The 23,998-nt window shown below is 43.2% G+C and overlaps 1 protein-coding gene across 2 annotated transcripts in view; it reads left to right on the plus strand.

The window, feature by feature from the left end:
• Positions 1–17,815, plus strand: part of LOC148474501 (rho GTPase-activating protein 20-like) — a 146,368-nt gene extending 128,553 nt beyond the window's left edge. The window contains exons 11-15 of one of the 2 annotated variants that reach the window (XM_088458548.1): positions 3,728–3,889; positions 6,633–6,742; positions 8,674–8,881; positions 9,017–9,131; positions 15,229–17,815. In XM_088458548.1, coding sequence (XP_088314674.1) covers positions 3,728–3,889; positions 6,633–6,742; positions 8,674–8,881; positions 9,017–9,131; positions 15,229–17,078 — 2,445 coding nt within the window. In that variant the 3' untranslated portion in view covers positions 17,079–17,815. The remainder of the gene's footprint in view (positions 1–3,727; positions 3,890–6,632; positions 6,743–8,673; positions 8,882–9,016; positions 9,132–15,228) is intronic. The other variant, XM_088458549.1, reaches the window with a different exon arrangement.
• The last annotated feature ends 6,183 nt before the right edge of the window (positions 17,816–23,998 follow it).

Consider the following 23,998-nt stretch of genomic DNA (forward strand, 5'->3'; position numbering starts at 1 on the left):
TTATAAGGGAACTCTGACAAAGATGTGCTGGAATGCTGTCATATAGTCGAACTTCACTATGTCGACATTCAGAATGTCGGCAGTTTTTATATCAAAGTGGTTAAAATGTTGACATAAGGAATCTCGAAAATGTAGACATGAACAGAATGTTGACATATGAAATGTTAACATAGTGAAAATGTTGACATTAGGTTTAGGGGTTAGGGATACATTACAAATGAAGTGTGGACATTGTGATTATATCAAGGTTTATCAGTGTTGAAGTGCTGAATGGTGTCGACATAATGACCATGTTAACTATATGAATGTCGATATAGCCATCGTCGTCCTAATATACCGCATCCAATGTCTTAATGTTACATTTTCGAACAAACAAGTAGCAGTTAGAAGCTCTTTGACCTTCGTGCTGCACTAACATGAAAAACGAAATCTGATTGGTCGCTCTAAGAAACAAGAAGGAAGTGGGTTGACCTTAACTACTTTCTTTTGTTAAAGTAACTTACCTCAGAGACTATGTAGCTGGAAAACCACATTATGTCATAAATATTCAACAATATTATATATAGAATATTAATGCAGTTTGCAGGTTATGACCACCAAACAAAAGAAAAGAATTGTGCATCTGCCCACAAATACACGTGTCCTTATACACCTAGCCTCAATGCGCCACGCAGCGCGCCATGCAGCACGACTTGCACGGCGCTAGTGAGCCGCCAGGTCCCGTTCTACTCTGCTAGCATCGGGCGTCTGTCTGTCGCAATGCAATGCAACCAGCAGACAGTGCTGATTCATTTGATATGTGACACTTGTATACAGTGGCGGTTCCAGAGGTGAGGCTGCAGCACAGTCCAAAATTCAAACAGGGGAACCAGACCAACTGCCATTTCACACGCTGCCAAACATAGATGGCTGGCACTCACTGGCAGTGGGTGTGACTCCCCTATTTGAATTTTGGACTGCGCTGCAGCCTCACCTCTGGAGCTGCCACTGCTGGTATATCTGTGCGCACCTGAGTCTGTATATGAAGCACAACAGATCTTGTAATGAAAAATCTGTGGCTGCTACATTGTAGCACTTCGTATACAGATGCAGAGACTCCATCGCACACAAATATACAAGTGTCACATATCGGCTATAAAAAAGCAAAAAAGACGCCCGGCGCCAGCAGAGTCTCGCGGGACCTGGCGCGCCGAGAGGGGCTTTTTGGCGTGGCTGCAGCAAAGATGTGTAAGGACACATCTGTATAAATTAGAGACTTGGGGCTCTATTTATTAACATTATTTTTACTAAAATAAAGTGAAAAAGGGTGTTTTCACACCCTTTTCACATTATTTTAGTTTCACCTGTAGTTATTACAGGGCAATTGGAGTAGAATTAGTAAAATTCTACTCCAACCCCTAGTATCACTTATTTTTAGTAAAGCAGATCGCATTTCCCATAACTGTAATGGGAAATGTGATCCGACCATAGTTACTAAAAATAAATTGTAAAAAAATAGCGGGGGAAGCGCAGTGATAATAATGCCACCTGGGGGTGGCGTTATCCAGGGTCTCCCCCGGTTACCGGGCTCCCACTCTGCTCTAACGGGGAGAGCAGAGGCGGGAGCCGGTACCAGTAATCAGCTGTGTGGTCTAAATAGACCGCAAGCTGATTGCTGTAAAAAAAAGAAAAAAAAATTAAACATTTTTTATTACTTACCTGAATCCAGGGACCGGTGATCGGGCCTCCGGTGATGGCTCCTCTCCAGTCAGCTGGTCTCCCATAGTACACTGGAGCCCGGTCATCAGGTGATCGGGCCCCAGTGCAGTATGGGAGATCACCTGATCGGGAAGCCCGGAGAAGATCACCGGAGGCCAGGAGGATGCAGGTAAGTGTAATGAAGGGAGGGGGGGTCGCGGGGGGGGGTCGCGGGGGGGTCCGCGATCGCAGGGGGCGGGGCTTAGCGTCGGTGGGGGGGTAGTAGCGGTGGTCGGTCGGCGCATGAGCGGGCTCTTAGTCACGGTATTTTTTCCGAAAATACCGCGACTAGAGTGCGGATGGGATCCGCAGGGACAGAGCTTTATCGCAAGCTCTGTCCCTGCAAGGGATTTATAGTAAATCCCTGTGATATTGCCTGAATTCGCAATGCGAATTCACTCGGTAATATCACACTACAATCCGCATTCAATATGCGGATTGTAGTAAATAGAGCCCTTAGGGGTAAATGTACTAAGATTCGAGATGGTCCCGATTTTCAATGAGATTAATCTTGCTGGAACTCGCCAAAACCCGGGTGATTTAATCACTTTTTATCTCTCAAATTTACCAACAGTCGATTTGAGGCAAATCGAGTTGGCCGACGGTGAAGCAGAACGAGATATCTCTCCCGAGTTTCTAATTTTGCAGGAGATTACTCAGCTGAGATTGCAAAGTTTTCTCTCTGCCTAACTCTCCCGAGCAAGCAGCCTGCACATAGTGAGATATGTGTAAGCTGCTTGTTTATTTTACCTGTAAAAAACGGGCTGAATTATGTAAAAAAAATGACATAATGGGTCCCAGGTCCCAGGACTGGCCCTGCAGCCTGGTGCTGGTACCTAAATTACGGTGGAACCCTACTCGTTTTGTTCCCCATAATTTTAGGTACCAGGACAGGCTGAGAAGTCCAGGGCTGGTTATGCTTTTGGGGGGGGACCCTACGTCATTTTTTTAATAATAATTTACCCATTTTTTACTAATTAAAGGCAGAAACATACACAAATCACAATGATTTCTGTATGTTTCAGGCTAACCCTCAGCTCAGGAGGTGGAGAGTTTGAAAAGTGATTTGGGCAGAGAGTTTGTTGCCATCTCACCCGAGCTTGTCATCCCGATTCTTGGTAAATTTGAGACATGTATATTTTACGTGAAAAGTACTTCCGAGTTGGCCCGATGGTGATTTGATTCGAGATTGCTATCTCACCCGAGTTTTATGAGTGAGAAGAGAGAAATCTCTATTTCACTCGACTTTACCTTTAGTAAATTTGCGAGATGAAAATCAACCCTAAAATCACATGAAATTGGCATCTCGACCAATCTCGAATCTTAGTAAATTTACCCCCTATACTGTCAGTAATGTCCTGCATATAGAACCATTTATGGTCCGATCCAGTTTGCATAGCATACTGTATCTTGCATGAAACTGGTCAGCGCAATACTATAAAGTGAGCTTTACATGTCGTGCTGCTGGCCATGATTGGCCACCCAGCTGCGTGTTGTGTTCTGCAAATCAGGCAGTGATGCAATGGAGCATAGCTCAAACTAGAGATTAGACTAAAGGCCATTTCTGTACTAAATGGGCCAGTCTTTCATAACTATTATACAATGATTTTAATTTACAGTAATCTTCAGAAGTGTTATATGAGGCTGGAAAATGTATCTGTTAAACAGCGGCATGGCTTTAAGGAACTGGCACAGTTACTGAAAAAATATCAGCCGTGTTAATTATACATTGCGTGCTGTAAAAGTTAATGTCAGATGATATATTACTGCACAATGTAAGCATTGGCTAAACTATATTACCAAATGTAGAGCTGGACCTCTGCACTGTTTACCCCTGCAGTCTCAGGCACTGTATAGAGTATGTACAGTAGTTAGTTACTTACTGGGTTCTGGGTTCTTAGAACCAAGTTGAAATATTATCCAAAAAAGTTGGAGAAAATTGACTTAATATTTGACGGCATGTAATTGATTTTTTCCCCGTTGTCTGTAGGATATGCTGTCAGTCCTTTGTCAAGACGGACCATTCACGAGAGGAATATTTAGGCGTTCCGCTAACGCACGAGCGTGCAAGGAGATGAAAGAGAGGCTCATTGCAGGATTCCACGTTGATTTTGCTTGTGAATCTATTTTTGTCACAGCGTCAGTGCTTAAGGTATGCACGAATTCCAGACCTGACCTTGTCATAGAGTCTGTATTTTTATATGGATGTATGGACAAATAAATGACTAAAGGCAGACAGAAATCCATTGACATTCTAACATATCTTCTAGAAATGACAAAACTGGGGGCCAGATTCAGAGATTTGTTGCTAATGCAACGGCAACGGCATTCTGTCACAGGATCGCAGGTGCTAATATATGTTAATGCCTTCCAAAGCACAGCTGAGCATAGGGACGCCCACTGCTGCCTTCTCATATCTGTCCAACGACATACATCAGCGTAAACATCAGTAACATGGACGTACATACGGCGGTCCCGCAGCAGGTACGGCAAGTCTGACCAGCCGCAAACATTGCTGCTCTCCTGACACGCAGAGCGCTCTCATGCTGAGAAAGAGATCGCAATAACTAATGTATGCACGCCCATGTTTAAACGGTCCGACGCGCCTTCATTTTTCTAACCACTCCGCCATTACCACCCCCAAAAGCTCACGACCCGCGACTCACTTTGCGAATGGTTCCTATGTAAGAGCGTAATCGCAATACAATCGCTGCCCATGCACAATGGCAAACAATCACATTTAATTTTGTTTTATACTTTGTGCTCATTGTTTTTTTTTGGGGGGGGGGTTACTTTTTTTATATGAAACCATAAACTCGTGTCTTTAGTGCATGAAATTATGTTCACATGATTGCTCTTTTACAGGTAAAACAGTTTTTGTTGCTACATGTAATTAGATAATCATTGCATTATTTTCCTGCATCGACCATAATACTGATTGTGGGCCTGATCCACTACGGATCGCTATTCTGCTTATACGCACGCACCACATTTGCTAATATCAGCGCTGAGATTTAAATGTTTGCATTCACATTGCGATCACATCCTGACATAAGGACGCCCACTTCCCCTTACTCATATCCGTATACTAGGGGGACATAGCGAAACCATCGGTAACGTCAAGTCTCATCAGGCCCATAGGCACACTTGCACAAGCCCTGACCTTATTCAGAAATTGCTACCAGCCACGCAGTGCTATGGCTGCTTATGGCCACGCAGTGGCTAATTTTTTCACGCCCCTGCAACGGCGTTGAAACGCACTGGCACGCATGCGTTCGCGCGACCACCCTTCCGTCACCACCCACAAACGGCACTTCCTGTCAATCACTGTGATCTGGGTCTGCGTAGCCTCAGCGATCATAGTCCCCATCACAATTGCTAGTTTGCGCACGCGCACTGCGATGCATAACCATGCGCAGAGCACAAACATCGACGGATTGTGTGCGTATTGGCATCTGCGTTCCTTGCTGAATCAGGCCCAGTGACCTTACAAATCTGTAATAAGCAGAGAAAATCTGACACTGTCCTAAATCTAATTTCATTACATTTTCTTATAAATCTAGTCTTGGTCACAGAGTAGTATTCTGAGATGTTGTTATTTTTCTCCTACCCTGTTACTGGCATTCTGCATTGACCGTCATATAGCCGTATTCAATTTGTGCGGACCAGCGATACTTACGCCTCCTGGACTTTTCGCCTACAGCGCGTGTTTTGTAGGCAGAAAAGTATCGCGCCCGTGCCTGCGTATCCCCATGTTCAATTTGAAAGTAGCCAAAAACGGGACCCGGCGAAACTTAAACAAGCGAAAAGTACTGTCAGATTTGGGGAAATCAGCCTGACACTCCCCAAAAGATGCTCTGACACAGGGTTCCCTATGGTTACCCCCGATTTGGCTTGCTGAAGGTATTTGTTGTTAATAGCGTTTTTGTATAAGTGATGCAGAATAGTATTCAGGATTTTTTTTTGCAGAAAATAACATCCCAGCAAATTTGGGGTACTTGAAAATGGGGGTTAAAGTTGCTAAAGTTAAGTTTAAAAAATTTAGAAAAATCCACCTGCTGCAAGCCCCTGCAATGATAATAACACCTGGGGCATACGTGGGACCCCCCCCAGAGTCAAGTTCGCTAGTTCTTAACTTTGTCCCCCAACTTTTTTTTTTCGTCCCCAAATTCAAAGTGATTTTTTGGCCTGTTCTTAAGTGTTTTTTTTTCTATTTTTGACACAGTTTACCTTTGGGGGACTGTCTGAAGGCTGCACGGGGGATCCCGCAATGTTGCACCCCAAAACCCCAATTCTGCACTTTTTTACGCCTGCTATTCATAGGCGAAACTTTTCCGCCTATTACATTGCATTGACTTTCCGCCTAGGTGGAAAGTCTTTCAAACTGAAAACGGCGATGCTTTTCCGCCTGGCGAAATGACGTCATCGGCGAAACTTTTCAGCGGATTCTGGCTTTTCGCCTCAAATTGAATACGGGCCATAGTATTCTTTATACGCTCCCGGCTCATTTCTGTTATAGGGGGTCACAAAGTGACCTGCCTTGGAAATCTTAACTCAAATAGAAGAATCGCTTTGTGTACGGGTAGATGTATCAAAGCTTTTAGAGCAGGCAGGTGTAGAAGTTAGCAGTAGCGACCAATCAGCTTTTAGCTGTCATTTTATATAATTTACTTCTCTTGCCCACTTTATAAGATTTGTTCCCATTAGTCCTGATTTCCACTGGATACCGAATCCACACACAGTTTTTTCTTCTCTCCCTCCCCAATCCTTAATTTTTTAACTTTTCCTAACCTAGCACTGATAAGGTCTTCATAGGTGTCAGCTTGAGGTGCCTCCATCTGGCCCTGATTACTCTGTGTATTATTCTAACTTGTACAATTATTTCCCCCTATCAGGATTTCCTTCGCAATATACCTGGCAGCGTATTTTCATCCAAACTTTATGACAAATGGGTTTCTGTTATGGATCAAGGGTGTCAAGCAGAGAAAATAAAAGCTGTCAAGAAGTAAGTATTGAACTGTACCGCCTCTTAGAACATACATGTGCTTGCTCCCCAAACCACTCTCCAGGATCAGTTCTGTGGGTACAGGACGGTCTCAGATAAATGACGATCTGCATCTGTTTTGTCTTAGTGTATAAAACCTGTAAAGTCGTGAATAAATCTTAGAGGCGCAGATGTGTCCTCATACAAGGTATATTTACTAACGTGTGGATAGAATTGGAGATGTTGCCTATATTCTATCTATCTGTCATTTATCTAGCACCTTCTAGAAGATAATAGCTATAATGTGATTGGTTGCTATGGGCAACATCTCCACTTCTATAAACCTGCACTTTAGTTAGTATACCCCCTAACCTCAATACGCCACGCTGTATGAGACGCCTGGAGTGAGTAAGCCACCAGGTCTTGAGCAACTCGGCTTGCATCGAACATCTTTTTTGTCCGAAAATGCGTCTAAGTTGGGCCGATTCATGAGACTGCACTGATTAATATGATATGCGACACTTGTATATCTGTATGCATAACGGCACTTGGCGTAAAAAAAAAAAAAAGCTGTGGCTACTGCATCGTACTGCTTCATATACAGATTCAGACTCAGTCGCAAACAGATATACAAGTGTCGCATATCAGATTAATCAGTGCACTCTCAGGAAGAGGTTTGCTGCACCCGATTGTGACTAAGGGCCTGGCAGCGGAAGCCCGACAGCGCTGGAAATCCCGATCGTCGATACGTAAGTACTTGCTAACCTAACCCCCTAACCCTCCTTAGGGGTGCCTAACCTCCCCCCCAAGTGCCTAACCCTAATCCCCACTCTAAGTGCCTAACCCTAACACCCCCCTTCCCCCCTGCCTAAACCTAAGTCCCCTGGGGGGGTGCCTAACCCTAAGTCCCCCCCCCGGGGGTGCCTAACCCTCCCTCCCCCTAGCCTAACCCTAACCCTCCCGGGGGGGTGCCTAGCCCTAAATCCCCCCCGGGTGCCCTAAACCTAACCCTCCCCTCCGCGGCTGTCCACTCGCGGCATCGGGAAAATGTCAGGCGTCTACATCTAGATGCCCGGCATTTCACCCTCGCCGGGATACGACAGTCGGGAAGCCGGCTGTCAGTATTAAGGCAGCCGGCTTCCCGATTGTATACCGATTCAGCAAGTAATGCACGGATGCAGACACGCACCTGGCCACTGCGAGAATATGATAATGAATGCATTCGCACGGCAATCGCAGCACAAAGATGCAGATGCCCAGCACTACATAATGCCACCACCTTTACCCTCCGCTAAAGTCCGTACTGTTGCGCAAGGCTGAGAAGACACCTGGAACATGGAGTAACTTTGTAGACGCACGCAGACTAAAGGTAGACCTGACCCTGCCGCAGGAGCTGAGAGACTTCCTGCACGAAGAGGGACGCCAGGCTGCGTCCGGCATCTCAGTGGCTAATTTATGCACGCCCCTGTAATGGGGCGCGAACGCACTGGCACGCCCGTGTTTGGCCGACCACTCCCCGTATTCACACACAAGCGGTACTTCCTGTCAATCACTTTTCCCTTGGTCTGCGTATTTACTGCGCTCGCTTTTGCGGACACAGTGAGCGGTTCACGCACTGCAACCCAGACGCATGCGCAGACTGCAAACATCGGCCGATTGCATGCGTATGCATCCGTGCGTTCCTTGCTAATTCAGGCCCTAAGACGTATTTTCGGGAGAAAAAGGCATGCAAGACGAGTCGCATTGGACCTGGCGTGCAGAGAAGGTCGGTTTGGCGTGACTGTAGCAATGTATGAGATCACATCTGTAGTCCACTGTCAGGTTCAACCACCTTATGCAATTATCTCTCATGCTTAGCAGTTCAGTAGGGTCCCTCCCCGGCACCTCTCTGTTATAGCGCGTGTGTTCCACTGGCAGTATTTTCTTACGCTATACCTGTTATACATGTCTAGTTTGTTTGGGTCTCACAGGTTAGCGGAGAAACTTCCACAGGTTAATGTCACATTACTGCACTACTTGTTTGGGGTCTTGCACTGCATCGAGCAACGTTCCGACACCAATCAAATGACAGCCTTCAATCTGGCAGTGTGCATTGCTCCAAGTCTGCTGTGGCTTCCCAATCCTTCCAGCCCAGAGGCGGAGGGCGAATTCACACGAAAGGTAACATGTTTTCCAGATAGATCTAAACAAAAACAATTGCCTTTTCCTTCTATTGTCACATGTTAGTAAGATTAGCCAAAGATAGAGGGATGTTTTGCTGCACAGCGCTGAGCATTTTTCGTGCCTCTCTTGCAGGTGTCCGTGCTCGTACAGTTCCTGATAGAGAACTACTGCATGATTTTCGTGGATGACATTTCATTACTGTACGCCAGCTTGTCAGCAAAGGATGATAACAGAGAGGACAGCTCAGGTAATTAACCATCATAGCAATAAATGTACAATAACACCCGGGCTGTTATTAGGGCTCTCCCGGCTCTGACAGGTACGTGATCATTAGTGAAATGGAGATGGCAGTTATCTGAAGTAGTTGGAGAGTTTAAAGGGCTTGTTTTCACTTTTATCTTTCTAGACACTTTTAATAATTTAGTTAGACCAAGGAACCTCATTTAAAAATGAAACGTTAGCTTAAAACTGTGGAGAAAGACTTTGTTTTGGCAGCCAATACAGTATGTAGGGGAATAACACAGGCCACAAATTTTATGACTGCAAACTATAAATTTACATGCAGCCACTGACAAAATGCCATACTGATGTCACTAGTTCCTAGTGATGTGATTGGCTGCTGTCACAACATGGCTGTCTCCCCTGAGTAGTAATCAGACTAGAGTTCAGTTGCCAGAATGGAGGGAATCCGGCGCACAGTCTGTACTGGCAGTGTGCAGCTTAGATAAAGAAGCTGAAATCAGTATACAAGTAATCAGTAAGTGATATAATCAAGTAACAAGATGAAATTACCGATACCAACCATAAGAATCGAGCGAGGGAAACAGGAAGCTCCTGGGTTTATGTACAGATGTGTCCTTACACATCTTTGCTGCAGTCGCACCAAAAAGCCCCTCTTGGCGCGCCAGGTTCTGTGACACTCTACTAGCATCGGGTGTCTTTATTGCATCTTTTTTTTGCCAAAAATGTGTCTTAAGTCTCAATGTAATGCATCTAGGACTCACCAGCAGGCTGTGCTGATTCATTTGATATGTGACATTTGTGTATTTTTTCAAAGTGCCCTCAAAGTACCCCAAAATCACCCTTTTTCTTACTTTTTTTGCATTTTTAATTTATTTGAGATTAAATGAAATACAGCCCACAAACAGCCTTCTATACGGTCCTGCCAAAGAAATTATCAATTTTGGGGGGTCCAAGGTGGTCTTTCAATCTTTTCATGTTCTGCTCTCACATCGCATTTGGCAGTCAATTAGCAAACCACAGCTGCGAGTACTGCGATTAGGAATTATTAATTGGATTGGAGACATTCTCGGTTACGCACGTTCGTGTGAAGTCTGCGAGTTTCATGAAACAAACTCGCTACTCGCAATTCGCACCTAATTGGATTGACCCCTATGTTAGATACCATCTATCAGACGTTGGGGTGTATTTACTAAAGTGTAGGTTTTTTGAAGTGGAGATGTTGCCCATAGCAACCAATCATATTCTAGCTACTATTTTCTACGGTGCTAGATAAATGATCATTAGGGGTACATTTACTAGGAATCTAGCTTGGTTGTGTTTGGTTGTGTTTAAACTCACTTTGCTTCACCAAAACTCGGGAGAGTTTTCCCTTTTACAACTCGCAAATATACTAAGAAATGAGTTTAGCTGAAACTGAGTTTTCCGATGGTGAAGCAAAGTGAGTTTTTTCCCCCAAAATTGCGAGCTTAGATGAGAGTTTAGATGAGATTACTTACTGGAAGCTTGCACATATCAGTGAAATATGTGAAGGCTGCTTGTGTATTGAACCTGTAAAATAATTGTTAAAAGGTAGAAAAAAAATGACATAAGGACCCCCCCAAAAGCATAACCAGCCCCGGACTTGCCAGCCAGTCCTGGTACCAAAAATGATGGGGAACAAAATGAGTAGGGTTCCACCGTCAATTAGGTACCAGCACCTGGCTGCAGGGCCAGTCCTGGTTTTAATTATAGGGGGAAAAAATTTGCGTAGGGGTACCCCTAAAATTAAAACCAGCACAGGACCCTTTCTAGCGGGGGGCTGATGCCACAGCCAGGGGTGTCCTTTCACCGGCCCCCCAGCCGCAGCATCAGCCCTGACCGCTAGTCAACCCGCCACCCACCGCCCAGAGGTGTCGGGGATAGCTCCAGGCTATCAGCCTCGGCCAAGGGTGCCCTGGAGAAGGAGACCCCTTTATTGGAGGGGTCCCCAAATCCCCATGGATCCCTGGCCTGGGCTGACTAGTGGTCAGGGTTGATGCTGCGGCTGGGGGGCCCGGTGAAAGGGTTCCCCTGGCTGTGGCATCAGTCCCCCGCTAGAAAGGGCCTGGAGCTGGTTTTAATTATAGGGTGAACCTCACGCAATTTTTTTTAACCCTATATTTAAAAACAGGTCTGGCCCTGCTGCCTGGTGCTGGTTCTTAAATTATGGTGGAACCCTATTCATTTTGTTCTCCATAATTTTAGGAACCAGGACTGGCTGGCAAGTCTGGGGCTGGTTATGGTTTAGGGGGGGACCCTATGTCTTTTTTTTCTCTTTAAATAAAAACACTTTATATTAGGTCTTCAGCCAGAAACATACACAAGTCACACTGATCTGTGTATGTTTCTGCCAAACTCGCAGCTCAGGAGGTGAGTGTTTAAAACTTCAATTTAACAGTGAGTTTGCTACAAACTCACCCAAGATTGTAAACTCGATTCTTAGTAAATTTGCGAGTTTCATTTTTTCCATGTAAAGTATTTCCTAGTTTGGCCGATGGTGAGTTTAGTTGAGTTTGCAAACTTGTATGAGTTTTAACAGTGAGAAGAGAAAACTCACTTCCAAACTCGCACCTGTTTGGTCTTAGTAAATTTGCGAGTTTGAAAAAAAGGCTAAACTCGCATGAGTTTGCAAACACAACTAAACAACCAAACTTGATTCTTAGTAAATTTACTCCTTAGAATCTAATTGGTTGCTATGGGCAACATCTCCACTTCTAAAATCCCACACTTTAGTAAATATACCCCATTGTATCTAACAAACATCAAATGAGTACAGTATAAAAAAAAGTCCACAAAATGATTAATCAAATCGCTATGGTAATAAATAAAAAAGGTCAGGGTGTCGTTTACATAGGGCCTATGTACCTTATATTAAGGGAAAGTATAATAGAACAATCTACAATATAATGTATAAACATGAAATTCTCATTGCATATGTTTCATTACAAAAAAAAAACATGTGCGTCTATTTTAAAACTTTATAAATGGCGTAATTTAGTTTACAGTTTTTGAAAATTAGAAAAAGTTGATAGGAAGGACTTAAACGACCGATGAAATTTGTAAATAGTTTCATCATTTCTGTAAATAATAGCTAATGCCCAGTTGTTGATTTTTACTTCTAATACATTCAGCAAGCTGGATTTTCAAGGTTCTGTTACAATTTATCAGTTACACAACTTGTTAAATCACAATTGCTTGTATATCTTTTTAAGGCATCCATTAATTTACTGTCAAACCATAACAACCACCTTATGCATCTTAAATAAAGACACCGACAACCATAACCTTGGTTCACATGAATGTATTTATTAATTGCAATACGTTGTTTTATTTTAATAAAGGGTAGCGAAGAAGGCGCTACCACAACCCAGCTCTAGCCAAATACTACTTAACAATAATGGAGGCATCCCCCCCCCCTTTCTATATGCGCAACCTTCGCTGTGAAGGACTCACCACCCCTTACTATGGCGCAGTCCGGATGCCTCCGCAAAGAGCAGCGCCCAGTTGTCCAACCTGCATAGGTAGGACACACCCGCCGTCCTTCAAAGGGGCAAGTGCCCCACAACGACCTCTTACACCACATGTGGCCGCTGTCCACTAGCGCCTTCCTGCCCACTGCACCATATGTGATTAGTAACAGACAAACAGATCGCAAACAAACACATGGATTTAGGGTAGGGAGGGCGGGGCTTCCAATGGCAAAGAGGCTGGACCAATTTCAAATCCAGCCTTACATAGCTAACTAATTATGCTCGCCCCCATGGCACCTAACTGGCCCGTTGTAAGCGAATGAAAAAACCTCCACCACAGAGAAGGCTACCTAGCAACAGATGACCTGATACCGACCAATCACAAAAATTTAGGACTCTTATATAGCTTCATGTCTATGCAGACCTCAGCTAGTCTAAATTCCAGCAGCTGTAAAATTTACATTGAAAATAGGCAAACACTTCCACATTTAGCAATAAAATATGCAAATTGCAAAACAGTCTCTTTTACAAATCCATTTGTTTAACTGTTGTAATGTTTGTTAGACTTAAACTGGGTACACACTATACGGCCGTAGACCCACTAAAGATCCGGTGTATGACCACACGATATATTATTCCATGCTGCATATAGCAGCTAAGCGTCATTCATTGCATAGTCCCATCTGCTGTCCAGCACAACAGATGGGAAGATGCGATGAATGACATCCGTGTATGCGTAATCGGGTGTACACACAGGGCCCGATTCAGACCTGCTCGCTAGATGCGTTTGCATGTTGCCAAAGTATGCAAATCCCACAATCGCACAGCAAGGTATTAGCACGCCCACTATGTCTTGGCGTGCGATCGTGGTGTGTATGTAGATGCCCACCAGCCAGTCTTAAGACGCCCACTTTCCCTTAGCAATACACGTCATCTCCAGGATGTGTATGCAACAATCGGTAACATCGAGAACCATCGGATGCATAAGCAGCACTTGTGGCAGACCATACCCTACCGCAAGCACTGCGAGTGCTTCAGTGTAAAAATCAGCCATGTGACATGTACTATGACGCTGCATCTTAATTATGCACGCCTATGAAATGGCATTAAGACGCTCAGACACGCCTATGTTTGCACCACCACTCCCCCATTTCCATCGACCACCCCCTGTCACCACCCACAAACGCCTCATCCTGTCACTCAAGCTAGCGAGGCGTCTATGCACAAGTGGCAATCGCTTTGCCATCGCATGGATTGGTTCGCGCACGCGCACTGTGATGCATACGCACATTGCAAACATTGGCAGGCTGCGTGCGAACGCATCCTAATGAGTGGGTCTGAATCGGGCCCACTATATGATCCACACAATATATCCTTCTGATAGGAACAATGTATTGTACAATATATCTTATAGTGTGTAACTGGTTTAACTGTGCCCAGTTTTCTAAAAAAGGCAGGTTAAGGTGCATACACACGGTCAGATATGTCAGATGAATGACTGAACGATTTGCAAACGATTAAACTATTTTTGACTGCATTAAAATGAATGGAAATCATCCAAAACTGACTGCAAACACATCAGATGTTAGATATCGTTATCTGACCATCGTGAACGTGCATCGTTCATCGTTGCACACATGTCAGATTTTTCTTTCAGATATGAATTGATTGAGCGATTTTTTAAATCGTTATCGTTCAGATCTGAAGAAAAATCTGACCGTGTGTATGCACCATAACACTTATGTACATTAGTCTGAAGGATGAATTGACCAACTTGTCTTTTTGTTAAGAAACAAAGGGGAAGATATAATAAGTAGTGAAAACAGTGGAGAAATGGGCCAGTGGAGAAGTTGCCCATAGCAGCCAATCAGCTTCTACGGTACTTATAGAGTTTACTTGATAAATGCTACCTCAAAGCTGATTGGTTGCTATGGGCAACTTCTCCACTGGCCCACTTCTCCACTTTGTACACTGCTTGATACATCAACCTCAATACTCTAACCATAAGGCTTGAACTGGAAGCATGGAGCATTTTCTATTGATAGCAGGGAGTTATGGGTAGAAATAATAGTATAAGAGTATTTGGGCATTGATACAGCTTTGCAGGTACCCCTGTTTGGGGAGCATATCTTGTGTGAACTCACATTGCGTATCCTATAAAAATAGATGTATGAAGTGCGGGTGATAAAGGCTCATGTACATTTTGCTCAGTTCTCAACCTAAGGCTGAAGAGGAGGAACTGGATTGTAATGGTTCGTTCTTATGTAGGCAAAGGTCCATAAACGCATGTTTAAACAAATGTGGGCTAAGCAGAGCTTGACGTAAGCACAGATATACTTATTTGGAGGCAGATCTTTTGCACCCAGGTCAGGTAGTACTCGCAGATGATGATGATAATGTCTAGTAGAAAGCCAGACACATACACACAGATACAATGTACATAACTTGGCACATCGGAGATTATACTGAGTTTTTTTCTGTATCATAGGTGGAAAGCTGCATTCGATTAACTTTCACCTCTGTGTTTATAGAATTGATAATATCATGCTACCATATTATGAGCTTGCTATCAATACAGCGTTCTAATACTCCTTTTTGTTTTGTTTTTTGCAGATCTCTGTTCTTTTAAACATATTGACTCTTCGTACGACAGCCTGGAGAATGAACTTAACGATGACGGAGACTCCTCATACAGTGGACCTCCCACAATGATGGGACACGATAACAGAAGCAGAGACTCTGTTCTGACTCTAAGTGATTGTGATCTGGACCATGCCTCTGCCGAAGAGGCTGAGAATTTCGGCTCTTCCCAGACTCAATGTGTGAAGATGTCAGCAGGTTGTCACCATCGGTCAGCCTCACATGAGCACTCTGAGAATGAATCTCTCTGTTCTAATACTTCCGGGTACTCCTCCACAACAGATGTGAGACGGCACCGCCGTTGTTCCGAGCCGGCTATTGGAATCCTTGCATCTAGGTTCAGTCAACTGAATGAGTCCTCACATGAAAACAACTCAAGCTGTGATGCCCTTCTCTCCCAATCAGCAGACGATTATCTCAAACAACATCGTTATTTGCAAGTAGAAGGCCAAAAACTTATTAATCGCAGTTTGACTTTGGGAATTGAGGTCACTAAAAACAATACATTGCAGACAAATGACAAGAAGACCACTCCTATTAGACTATTGCCACCTAGCGCGCTGAGGTTGAACATATGTCCTCACACTAGTTGTTCTAGCTTATCTTCTCCTGCGACATCCCCATCAGGATCTTCACTAAGTTCTTTGGACAGTGCTTTTTCTCAGTTCTCTGACTATTCAGTATTAACGCCGAATGATGTGCCTTCACCTTTAGACTGCACTTTACGGCAACATAGAAAGCAGGGAGAACTCAGTCCAGATTTCCTGGGAGTTAATTCATTTTCAGGGTTTGCAGGAGCTGAGCAGGTCAAGCAGCCTTATAACGGCTCTGTATTTTCTACTGGAAAAAATACAGTAGATTGGCAAAGCCATAAAAGCCCTGTGAGCACTCAACCCATGGCCTGGTTGAAAAACAGCAGATCTACCGTGAAAAACTGGACCTCCAAAAAAACAGACAAGGCAACAAATGAAGACAAAAGCAAAACAGATGAGGACAATACCACTAAAGGACTATCTTCAAATAAACCTGAAAATTCGGAATGTTCTTTGTTAATGGAACATATACCTGTGCCAAAAATAGACTGTCAAACCAACCACCGTATTACTGTACCAAGACCTACAGAAATCAACGAGGATGCTCCTCTGGGCTGCAACCTGAGGTTTGGGGAAGAGGTCACTGGCAGGTTAGTTTCAACCAGAACACATTCAGTAGACAAAGGTGTTCCTGACAGAAATGGAAATGACGCCAATGGGGTGGAGTACAGTTCATTCCTATTCCCATCTCCCGTGTCCATAAACATTGAGATATCTCCACACAGCCAAGACGGTGCACAAATGCCACAAACACTTTTTCTTGGTCACAACATTGCATTGTTTAGTCAGAGGAACAGAAGAAAATCCACAAATTCTTACATTTTAGAGGACCCTGTACCTCTCAGTGCAAATCTGAAGTCTTCTAGTGAACATACGGTCCACCCACATGGGGACCAGACGCCTGGTACAAAGGATGATTCAAACAAAACATCAATCAGTATTCGTGTAGCCAGTTTCAAGAAAAACAGAGTTTTGCCTTCTAATGTGGACACTGGAGTCAAAATTGCAAACTGTGACCTGGAAAAAAACTTTTGCGTTTCTCCGAAGCTAAGTACCAGTGTGGGAGACTTATTTCTGCAGACTGAAATACATAATAAGCATATTAAGAGTACTCAAGAGTCTGACAATCCCATCATTAAGGGTGGTAGAGATTGGCACACGGAACGCTGTAGCGATCCTAAATTTGAAGAGGTAGACCAAAGATTTTTTGCAGAAGAATCCTATGTGTGAAGATGGGTTGATGGACTATACCATCCTTTCTTGCCAGCAGACCTAACAGTTGTCGTTCATTCTGCAATAAAATTTGTGTAGTCGGTTATTTAAAAAACAAACAAAACAAAAACAGATATTATGATTTGTTTTTGATCATGGAAGAGCCACATTCATGTTTATTTATATGAATGAGTGTAGTTTTTTTTTTTTTTTTGGTTTTTATTTTAAATTAAATTTACAGTGAGTGGATACATTTCTTAAAAAAAACAAAAACAAAAAAAGTTGAGTATTAAAATGTACCATTATATTTCATGTAACAGAAAACTGTTATGCTCATTCCGATGTATAATTGGGACCAGTCTGCTTTATGTTGATAAGTCTGCAAGGAAAACGTAGTTAATGTCAGTAAAAATTTGTAAAATGTAATATATGCCTAAAATAGAATTTAATCTGTCTGTGCTATTGCGTTTCACTTATATTTTCAGCTGTGTACTGTTTGTGTGTGCGATGCGTCATGTTCTATGAAGTCATGTCGAGTATGTTATGTTACATATTATATTTAAAGTAATTAAAAATCTCATCTGCTTCATGAGTTTGCACAGATTGTCCTGATGTAATTTACATCATTATACTATTATTAAAAATTGTGTATTTTTGTACTTTGCGAAAATGCTGCTAACTTTATATGGTTTTGTTCATTGGTTTGTTATGGCACTGATAATAATATAAATATATGTATTCTATAATATTAAATAATAAAGCCATTGTAACATAACGTCATACATGGTTGTGACAAGACTGCAAACTATTTGTTTCTGTATAAACATGATAATCATTTGTCAAGGGAAAGGGTGTAGCAGATTGTTTTCAGATAAAAGATGCGATGTACCACAGTTTTCCTGTGACAGTCTGCCCTTTGTGCTGAGATTATACAATGGGCTATTACTTGTTAATTGATTTCAGTCAGCTTCTCCCTATTATTTATAGAATGGACTATTATTATTAATATTATTATTATTATATTACTGTTATAGCGCCAGCATATTCTGTTACGAATTACAATTGGGAACAAACAGTAATAAAACAAGACTGGGTAATAACAGACAGACATAGAGGTAAGAGGGCCCTGCTTGCTACCATACATTCTAAAGGGAAGTAGGCATTGATACACAAGTATAGGTAGAGCCGTAACAAGGACTCTGACTGCCCTGTGCCGGTCCCGCCCCCTTTACACATGATGTCATGCATAGGTGGGCGTGGCCGCTGGAACCGCAGCAGTGTATAAATAGAGCACTCTGTGTATTTGGGGAAAAGTATATGATGCGTTTATGAGATATCCTTCTTGCATTTAAAAATGAACTTTTATTCTGCTATTAAAAGGACATGTTTGTCCATCATGATATCAAAAGGTGAACTATAGATATAAAATGTAGACACTTGCGTGAGAAGGTTATAATTTAAAGTGCACCGGTCGCACACCCCTAGTTATGGCCTTGAGTATAGCTACAAATAGTATATTGGCCCAGCCAGATTGCTTAGGTGCTTGGTGGGCTATATGATCCAGTCACACAACAATGTTTCCCTCAGGTTAGGAGGATGTGAAAATTAAGAAAGAGAAAACAGTTACATGTGGACTGTGAACAGGGGATGTCATTGGGTAGGATAGTTTATGGAGGTTATGTGGGTGGTTCTTGAATATGAAAAGCTGCCTGAAGAGGTGAGTTTTCATGGAACGTTTGAAGGTGTGGACTGTGGAGACTAGAAGAAAGCCTAATTGTGCATGGGAGGCCATTCCACAGAGTGGGTGCAGCCCAAAAAAAGTCCTGTAATTGTGAATGGGAGCAAGTGATGCGTGTGGATGAGATCTTGTGCAGAACAGAGAGGTCAGGTTGGGAGATATTTTGAGATAAGTGAAGAGATGTATGTTGGTGTACTTTGGGTAATAGCCTTTTATGTAAGTAAAAGTATTTTATATTTAATTAGGTAGAATACAGGTAAACAATGTAGGGACTGAGAGCAGAGCAGCAGACAATGAATGTTTTGAGCGAGGAAGATCAGCCTCACAACTGAATACAAAATGGATTGTAGTGGTGAAAGTCTGTTTTTGGGAAGACCAGTAAGAAGACTATTAGTCAATGCGGGAAATAATAAGTCCACGAATGACAGTTTTTGCAGTGTCTTGTGTAAGATATTATTGTATTCTGGATGTTTTTTGGATGTATGTAACGTGATTTGGATACAGGTTTAACGTGAGGAATAAAGGACAGTTCAGACTCAAAGATGACACGTAGACAGCGAGCTTGTGAGGTAGGGTTGATTGTCGAGTTATCAACAGTGATAGAGATATCAGGTTGGTAACTACTGTTGGCAGTTGGAAATGTTATTAATTCTATTTTGAAAATTTTACATTTGAGGTGGCAAGATGACATCAAAGATGAAATAACAGAAAGACATTCAGTGATGCGGACCAATACAGAAGGTGACAAATCTGGGGAGGATAGGTAGATTTGAACCTCATCCGCATACAGATGATACTGAAAGTTGAAGGAGCTGCTAAGTTTGCCAAGAGATGTGGTATAGATTAAGAAAAGCAGAGGATATGACAGAGCCTTGCGATACTCCAACTGATAGAGGTAGCGAAGAGGAGGTTAATTCAGAGAAACTAACACTGAACGAGCAATTAACTAAGTGTCCTGAAAACCTATTGATTGTAGAAGAGATGGTCAACGGTGTCAAATGCAGCAGATAGATCTAGAAGAATAAGAAATGAGTAATGACCATTAGGGTTAGCAGTGACCAGATTATTTATCTTAGTCAGTGCTGTACTGTATCTGTGGAGTGTTGGGAACGAAAGCCTGACTGAAGTGGGTCCAATAAGTGGTGCAAGTGAAGAAAGTGTGTGAAGCGGGTGTAGGCAAGTCTCCCAAGTAAACAAAAATGGCAGCTGCTCAATCAATCTAGCAGTACTAATCAGGTGCATGAAAGGGAGGGGTCAGACTAAGTAGAAAAAGGAGGGGGATTTAACCCCCTATTGTACCTCAGCACACTGAATAATACCTGCAACAATATATGAAGACTATATGGTCATAGAAATTCAGAGATATTAGTTGCATGCATTTGCAAATACATGGGAGGCTGCTGGGCCACGTCACGGCTTCTCTGTTACCAGCAGTCCCTAACACTAAGGGGTTCACGTCCGGGGCGCAGTGCACCCCAAAAAACATCCAGCCCAGGACCCCCCAGGGCATCACACGAAAATGGAAAAAGAGTGACAGTGCAGTGTAAAGTATAGCTGTGTGTGAGTAATCATTAAGTGTGGAATGAGAGCATATAGTCTTCATATATTGTTGCAGGTATTATTCAGTGTGCTGAGGTACAATACGGGGTTAAATCCCCCTCCTTTTTCTACTTAGTCTGACCCCTCCCTTTCATGCACCTGATTAGTACTGCTGGATTGATTGAGCAGCTGCCATTTTTGTTTGTTTGTTATGAGTTGCATGAAGGAGCCAGCATTAGTAGGGCATGCTGGTTCTAGTAGTGCTAGTTGGAGTTCCCAGGGGTGACTCCCAGGTAAGCTGGCTCTCAATTTGGATGCATTTATGTATGTGCCTTTATCATGAGGCCTTACATTTGACAAAATTATATATGTGCCTTTATCATGAGGCCTTATAATTGGTATATTTTACATTTGGGGTGAGCGTTTGGGCGTAGGGCCCCCGGGATTGGTCTGGCTGGGCCTCCTCAGGGCATCACCACTTAATACACATAGTTGCTTTTCACATCACCTTTTATGTTTGTTTATTATTCATGTATTTTTTCACATATATTTTAACCTCTCATTCCACACTTAATGATTACTCACACACAGCTATACTTTACACTGCACTGTCACTCTTTTTCCATTTTCGTGTGATGCCCTGGGGGATCCTGGGCTGGACGTTTTTTGGGGTGCACTGCGCCCCGGATGTGAACCCCTTAGTGTTAGGGACTGCTGGTAACAGAGAAGCCGTGACGTGGCCCAGCAGCCTCCCATGTATTTGCAAATGCATGCAACTAATATCTCTGAATTTCTATGACCATATAGACTTCATATATTGTTGCAGGTATTATTCAGTGTGCTGAAGTCTCCCAAGTAGCTTGGAGGGGCATGGGAGCTGGGACAGTAAATTGAGAGAGTTTGGTTCAGAATTTTGTTTTTCCGAATAGGAGTAACCACTGCATGCCTGAATACTGATGGAAAGATACCAGTAGAGATAGAAAGAGAGAGAAAGATTACAGATTTTAGATAAGGTTGGGATGAGCAAAGAAGACAGAATTCTACTGATTTGTGAGGGTATAGGATTAAGACGAGAGGTTATAGAGTAGGAAGATGAGAAGAGTGTAGAAACGACATCTTCATTTGTGGGATCAAATGAAGAGAACGTGCCAGAGGGCTCAGGGAAGGAATTGAGAAGGTCTCTGGCTGAGGAAGAGCATACTTAATTTATCTAATTTAATTTTAGATTCTATCAATCTTATCCTTGAAATAGGAAGAAAGATCTTGTGCACTGGTAGTAGCTGGTGGGTTGGGTGTGAGAGGGGTAAGAAGTGATTTAAATGTATTAAAAAGTCTCTTGGTGGAATATTTACTAAAGTGAGAGTTTTTAGAAGTGGAGATGTCACAGGCTGTGTTATAAAAATGAGTTAGGAGCTGGTTGGTTGGTACATTATATCTGTTTACTTTATCTCCATCCAAGGCTTAGTAAATAGACTCCCAAGAGAGTTATATAGTTTACACAACAAGAGAGAGAGTTCTAGAGTTGAGAGCACGGACTGGTTCTCGACCTTGTCCCACACATCAGTGACCATTCATGGAAGGTCAAGTTGGACAAATGTAACTGTTTGGTGCTCGGGACAAGCAGTTATATCACATGTGCTGACCAGATTTAAGGCCATGCCTGAAATATGATTTCATTATATTGCAATTCAACAATTTTGGGGCCACACATGTTACAATTTAGGTGCAATTTGCTGATATCAGGGCTGGTGGGCAAAGTTACAAAGAAACAATAAAACTAAAAATTCTGTTGCATTATAAATAGTTTCTAGTGATAGTCACGTGTGTGTGTGTGTGTGTGTGTGTGTGTGTGTGTGTGTGTGTGTGTGTGTGTGTGTGTGTGTGGCTACGTGTGTGTGGCTGTGTGTGTGCGCGTGTGTGTGTGCGTTCGTGCGTGCGTGCGTGTTTGAGACAAAGCTATACAGGAATACACTCAAAGCCTGAGACGCCTAGTAACTGATTGCATTATCTTACATTTATGCATACAGTAGGCAGATATATATAAAGGAAGCTGTATTCAGTTATTATTATAAGTTTGAGTATAATCTTTTATTTATAATGTGCCACAAGGACTCTGTAGTGTCGTACAAGAGAATAAAACTGGAAACAAGAAACCACGTCGATGTCAGGAATTGATTTCACCCCAATGGGAAGTAGAGGGAAAAGAATGCAGAGGGTGGAGGGGAGGAGGGGGGTCAAGGCGTGGAAACTATTATGTATGTAAGTTCTCATTGTTCATGTGTGTATATGCTGGGGACGGGGGGTGTTAGGCTGAGCCCATACCTTATTATACCCTTGTGTCGGCCACTCCGCTGTGGCTCATTCTTTCCCAGGCTCTTATGGGTTAGTGGCAGGTAATATGACGCTGTGCACACTCAGTTCTGCTGTAACAGCAGAGCATATGCAGCAGGTTACATATGATGAAGAAATGGGACAGGTCAGATTTATCTATACAGTTATTTACAGTCTCTTCTCATTCACTTCACACAACAAATCACTTGGCTGCATTCAGGGATGGATTCAGGAGCCTATTCATCATGGCATAATTATCTCTAGTGATAATTATGTTTTAAACTCGCTGCGAGGCATAGCAATAGTATCACTGCCCAATAACTGCTCTTTGTGCGGAGTCAGCTTCTTGGAAAAGTGACACTTCCCCTATAGCTGCGGTATCCAGAAAGGTTTCCTCACTGCTGCATGTCTCTCCCCTCTCTATTCCCCGCTGCCTTTCACCCACTACAGCCCCCCTCCTGTCCTCCGGTGTCCGATCTGGTCCCCCGGGTGTCCAAACTGCCCCCCCCTCCCCCGGCTGCTTTTGTAAAATATAAGTGATGATGAAGAGGCCCCTAAGAGATGAGAGGGCCCATGTGCAGTCTCTGTGTGGGTCTTCCCCTCTCTCCATGGTGCAGAGTTTTTCTGTAGCTCCACCCCCCCCCCCGTAGCTCCACCCACAGTCCCTGGACCTATTTTTCCAGAAAAGTGGCCCTGGGTATTTAGGGCAGCAAAGCTTCTCTCATCTTACATAACGTCATCGCTAGATGAGAGTTCTTACCAGCAGAAATGGAGAAGAGCAGGGTAAAGGCATTTTCTTACTGCCCTTCTCCCCGCTTCCCAGTCAGCGATGGTCTGATGACGCCGCTGTTGATTGGTTCATGAATGGAGCCTGCAAACATCTTTCACAATTGTGAAAGATGTTTAGAATCTCCTCATTTGGACAGTCCTATTATTATACTGCAAAGGCCGTCCCGGTTCTTTAGAAATATAAATAGGGAAATAAAAAGCAGCTTTTTTTGTACCACTTTTTGCTGTACTTTTTAAATAGACCCCCTACTATCTATCATCTGTTTTCATGCATTCTCCAATTCTCAGTCGTCTAACTCATGCTAGTGTGCAGATAATACTTGCCCACTTTAGCCACTGCCTGCCCTTGAGGTCTGAGGAGGGGAGGGAGGTGGGCAGGTTTTAGGGGTGGAGCTATGCAAATATTTCCATTGCAGCCTCGCCCCGTGACCCCTAACATTTATTCCTTTGCTCATGTGCACAAATGCACCATAGATGGCTCAAGCCATCAAATGACTTCCAGATGTTGGTTACATGCCATCATCAGACATGTAGCGATTGC

The sequence above is a fragment of the Taudactylus pleione genome, unplaced genomic scaffold (genome assembly GCF_031769625.1).
Source record: "Taudactylus pleione unplaced genomic scaffold, aTauple2 ptg000842l, whole genome shotgun sequence".
Taxonomy (NCBI): Eukaryota; Metazoa; Chordata; class Amphibia; order Anura; family Myobatrachidae; genus Taudactylus; species Taudactylus pleione.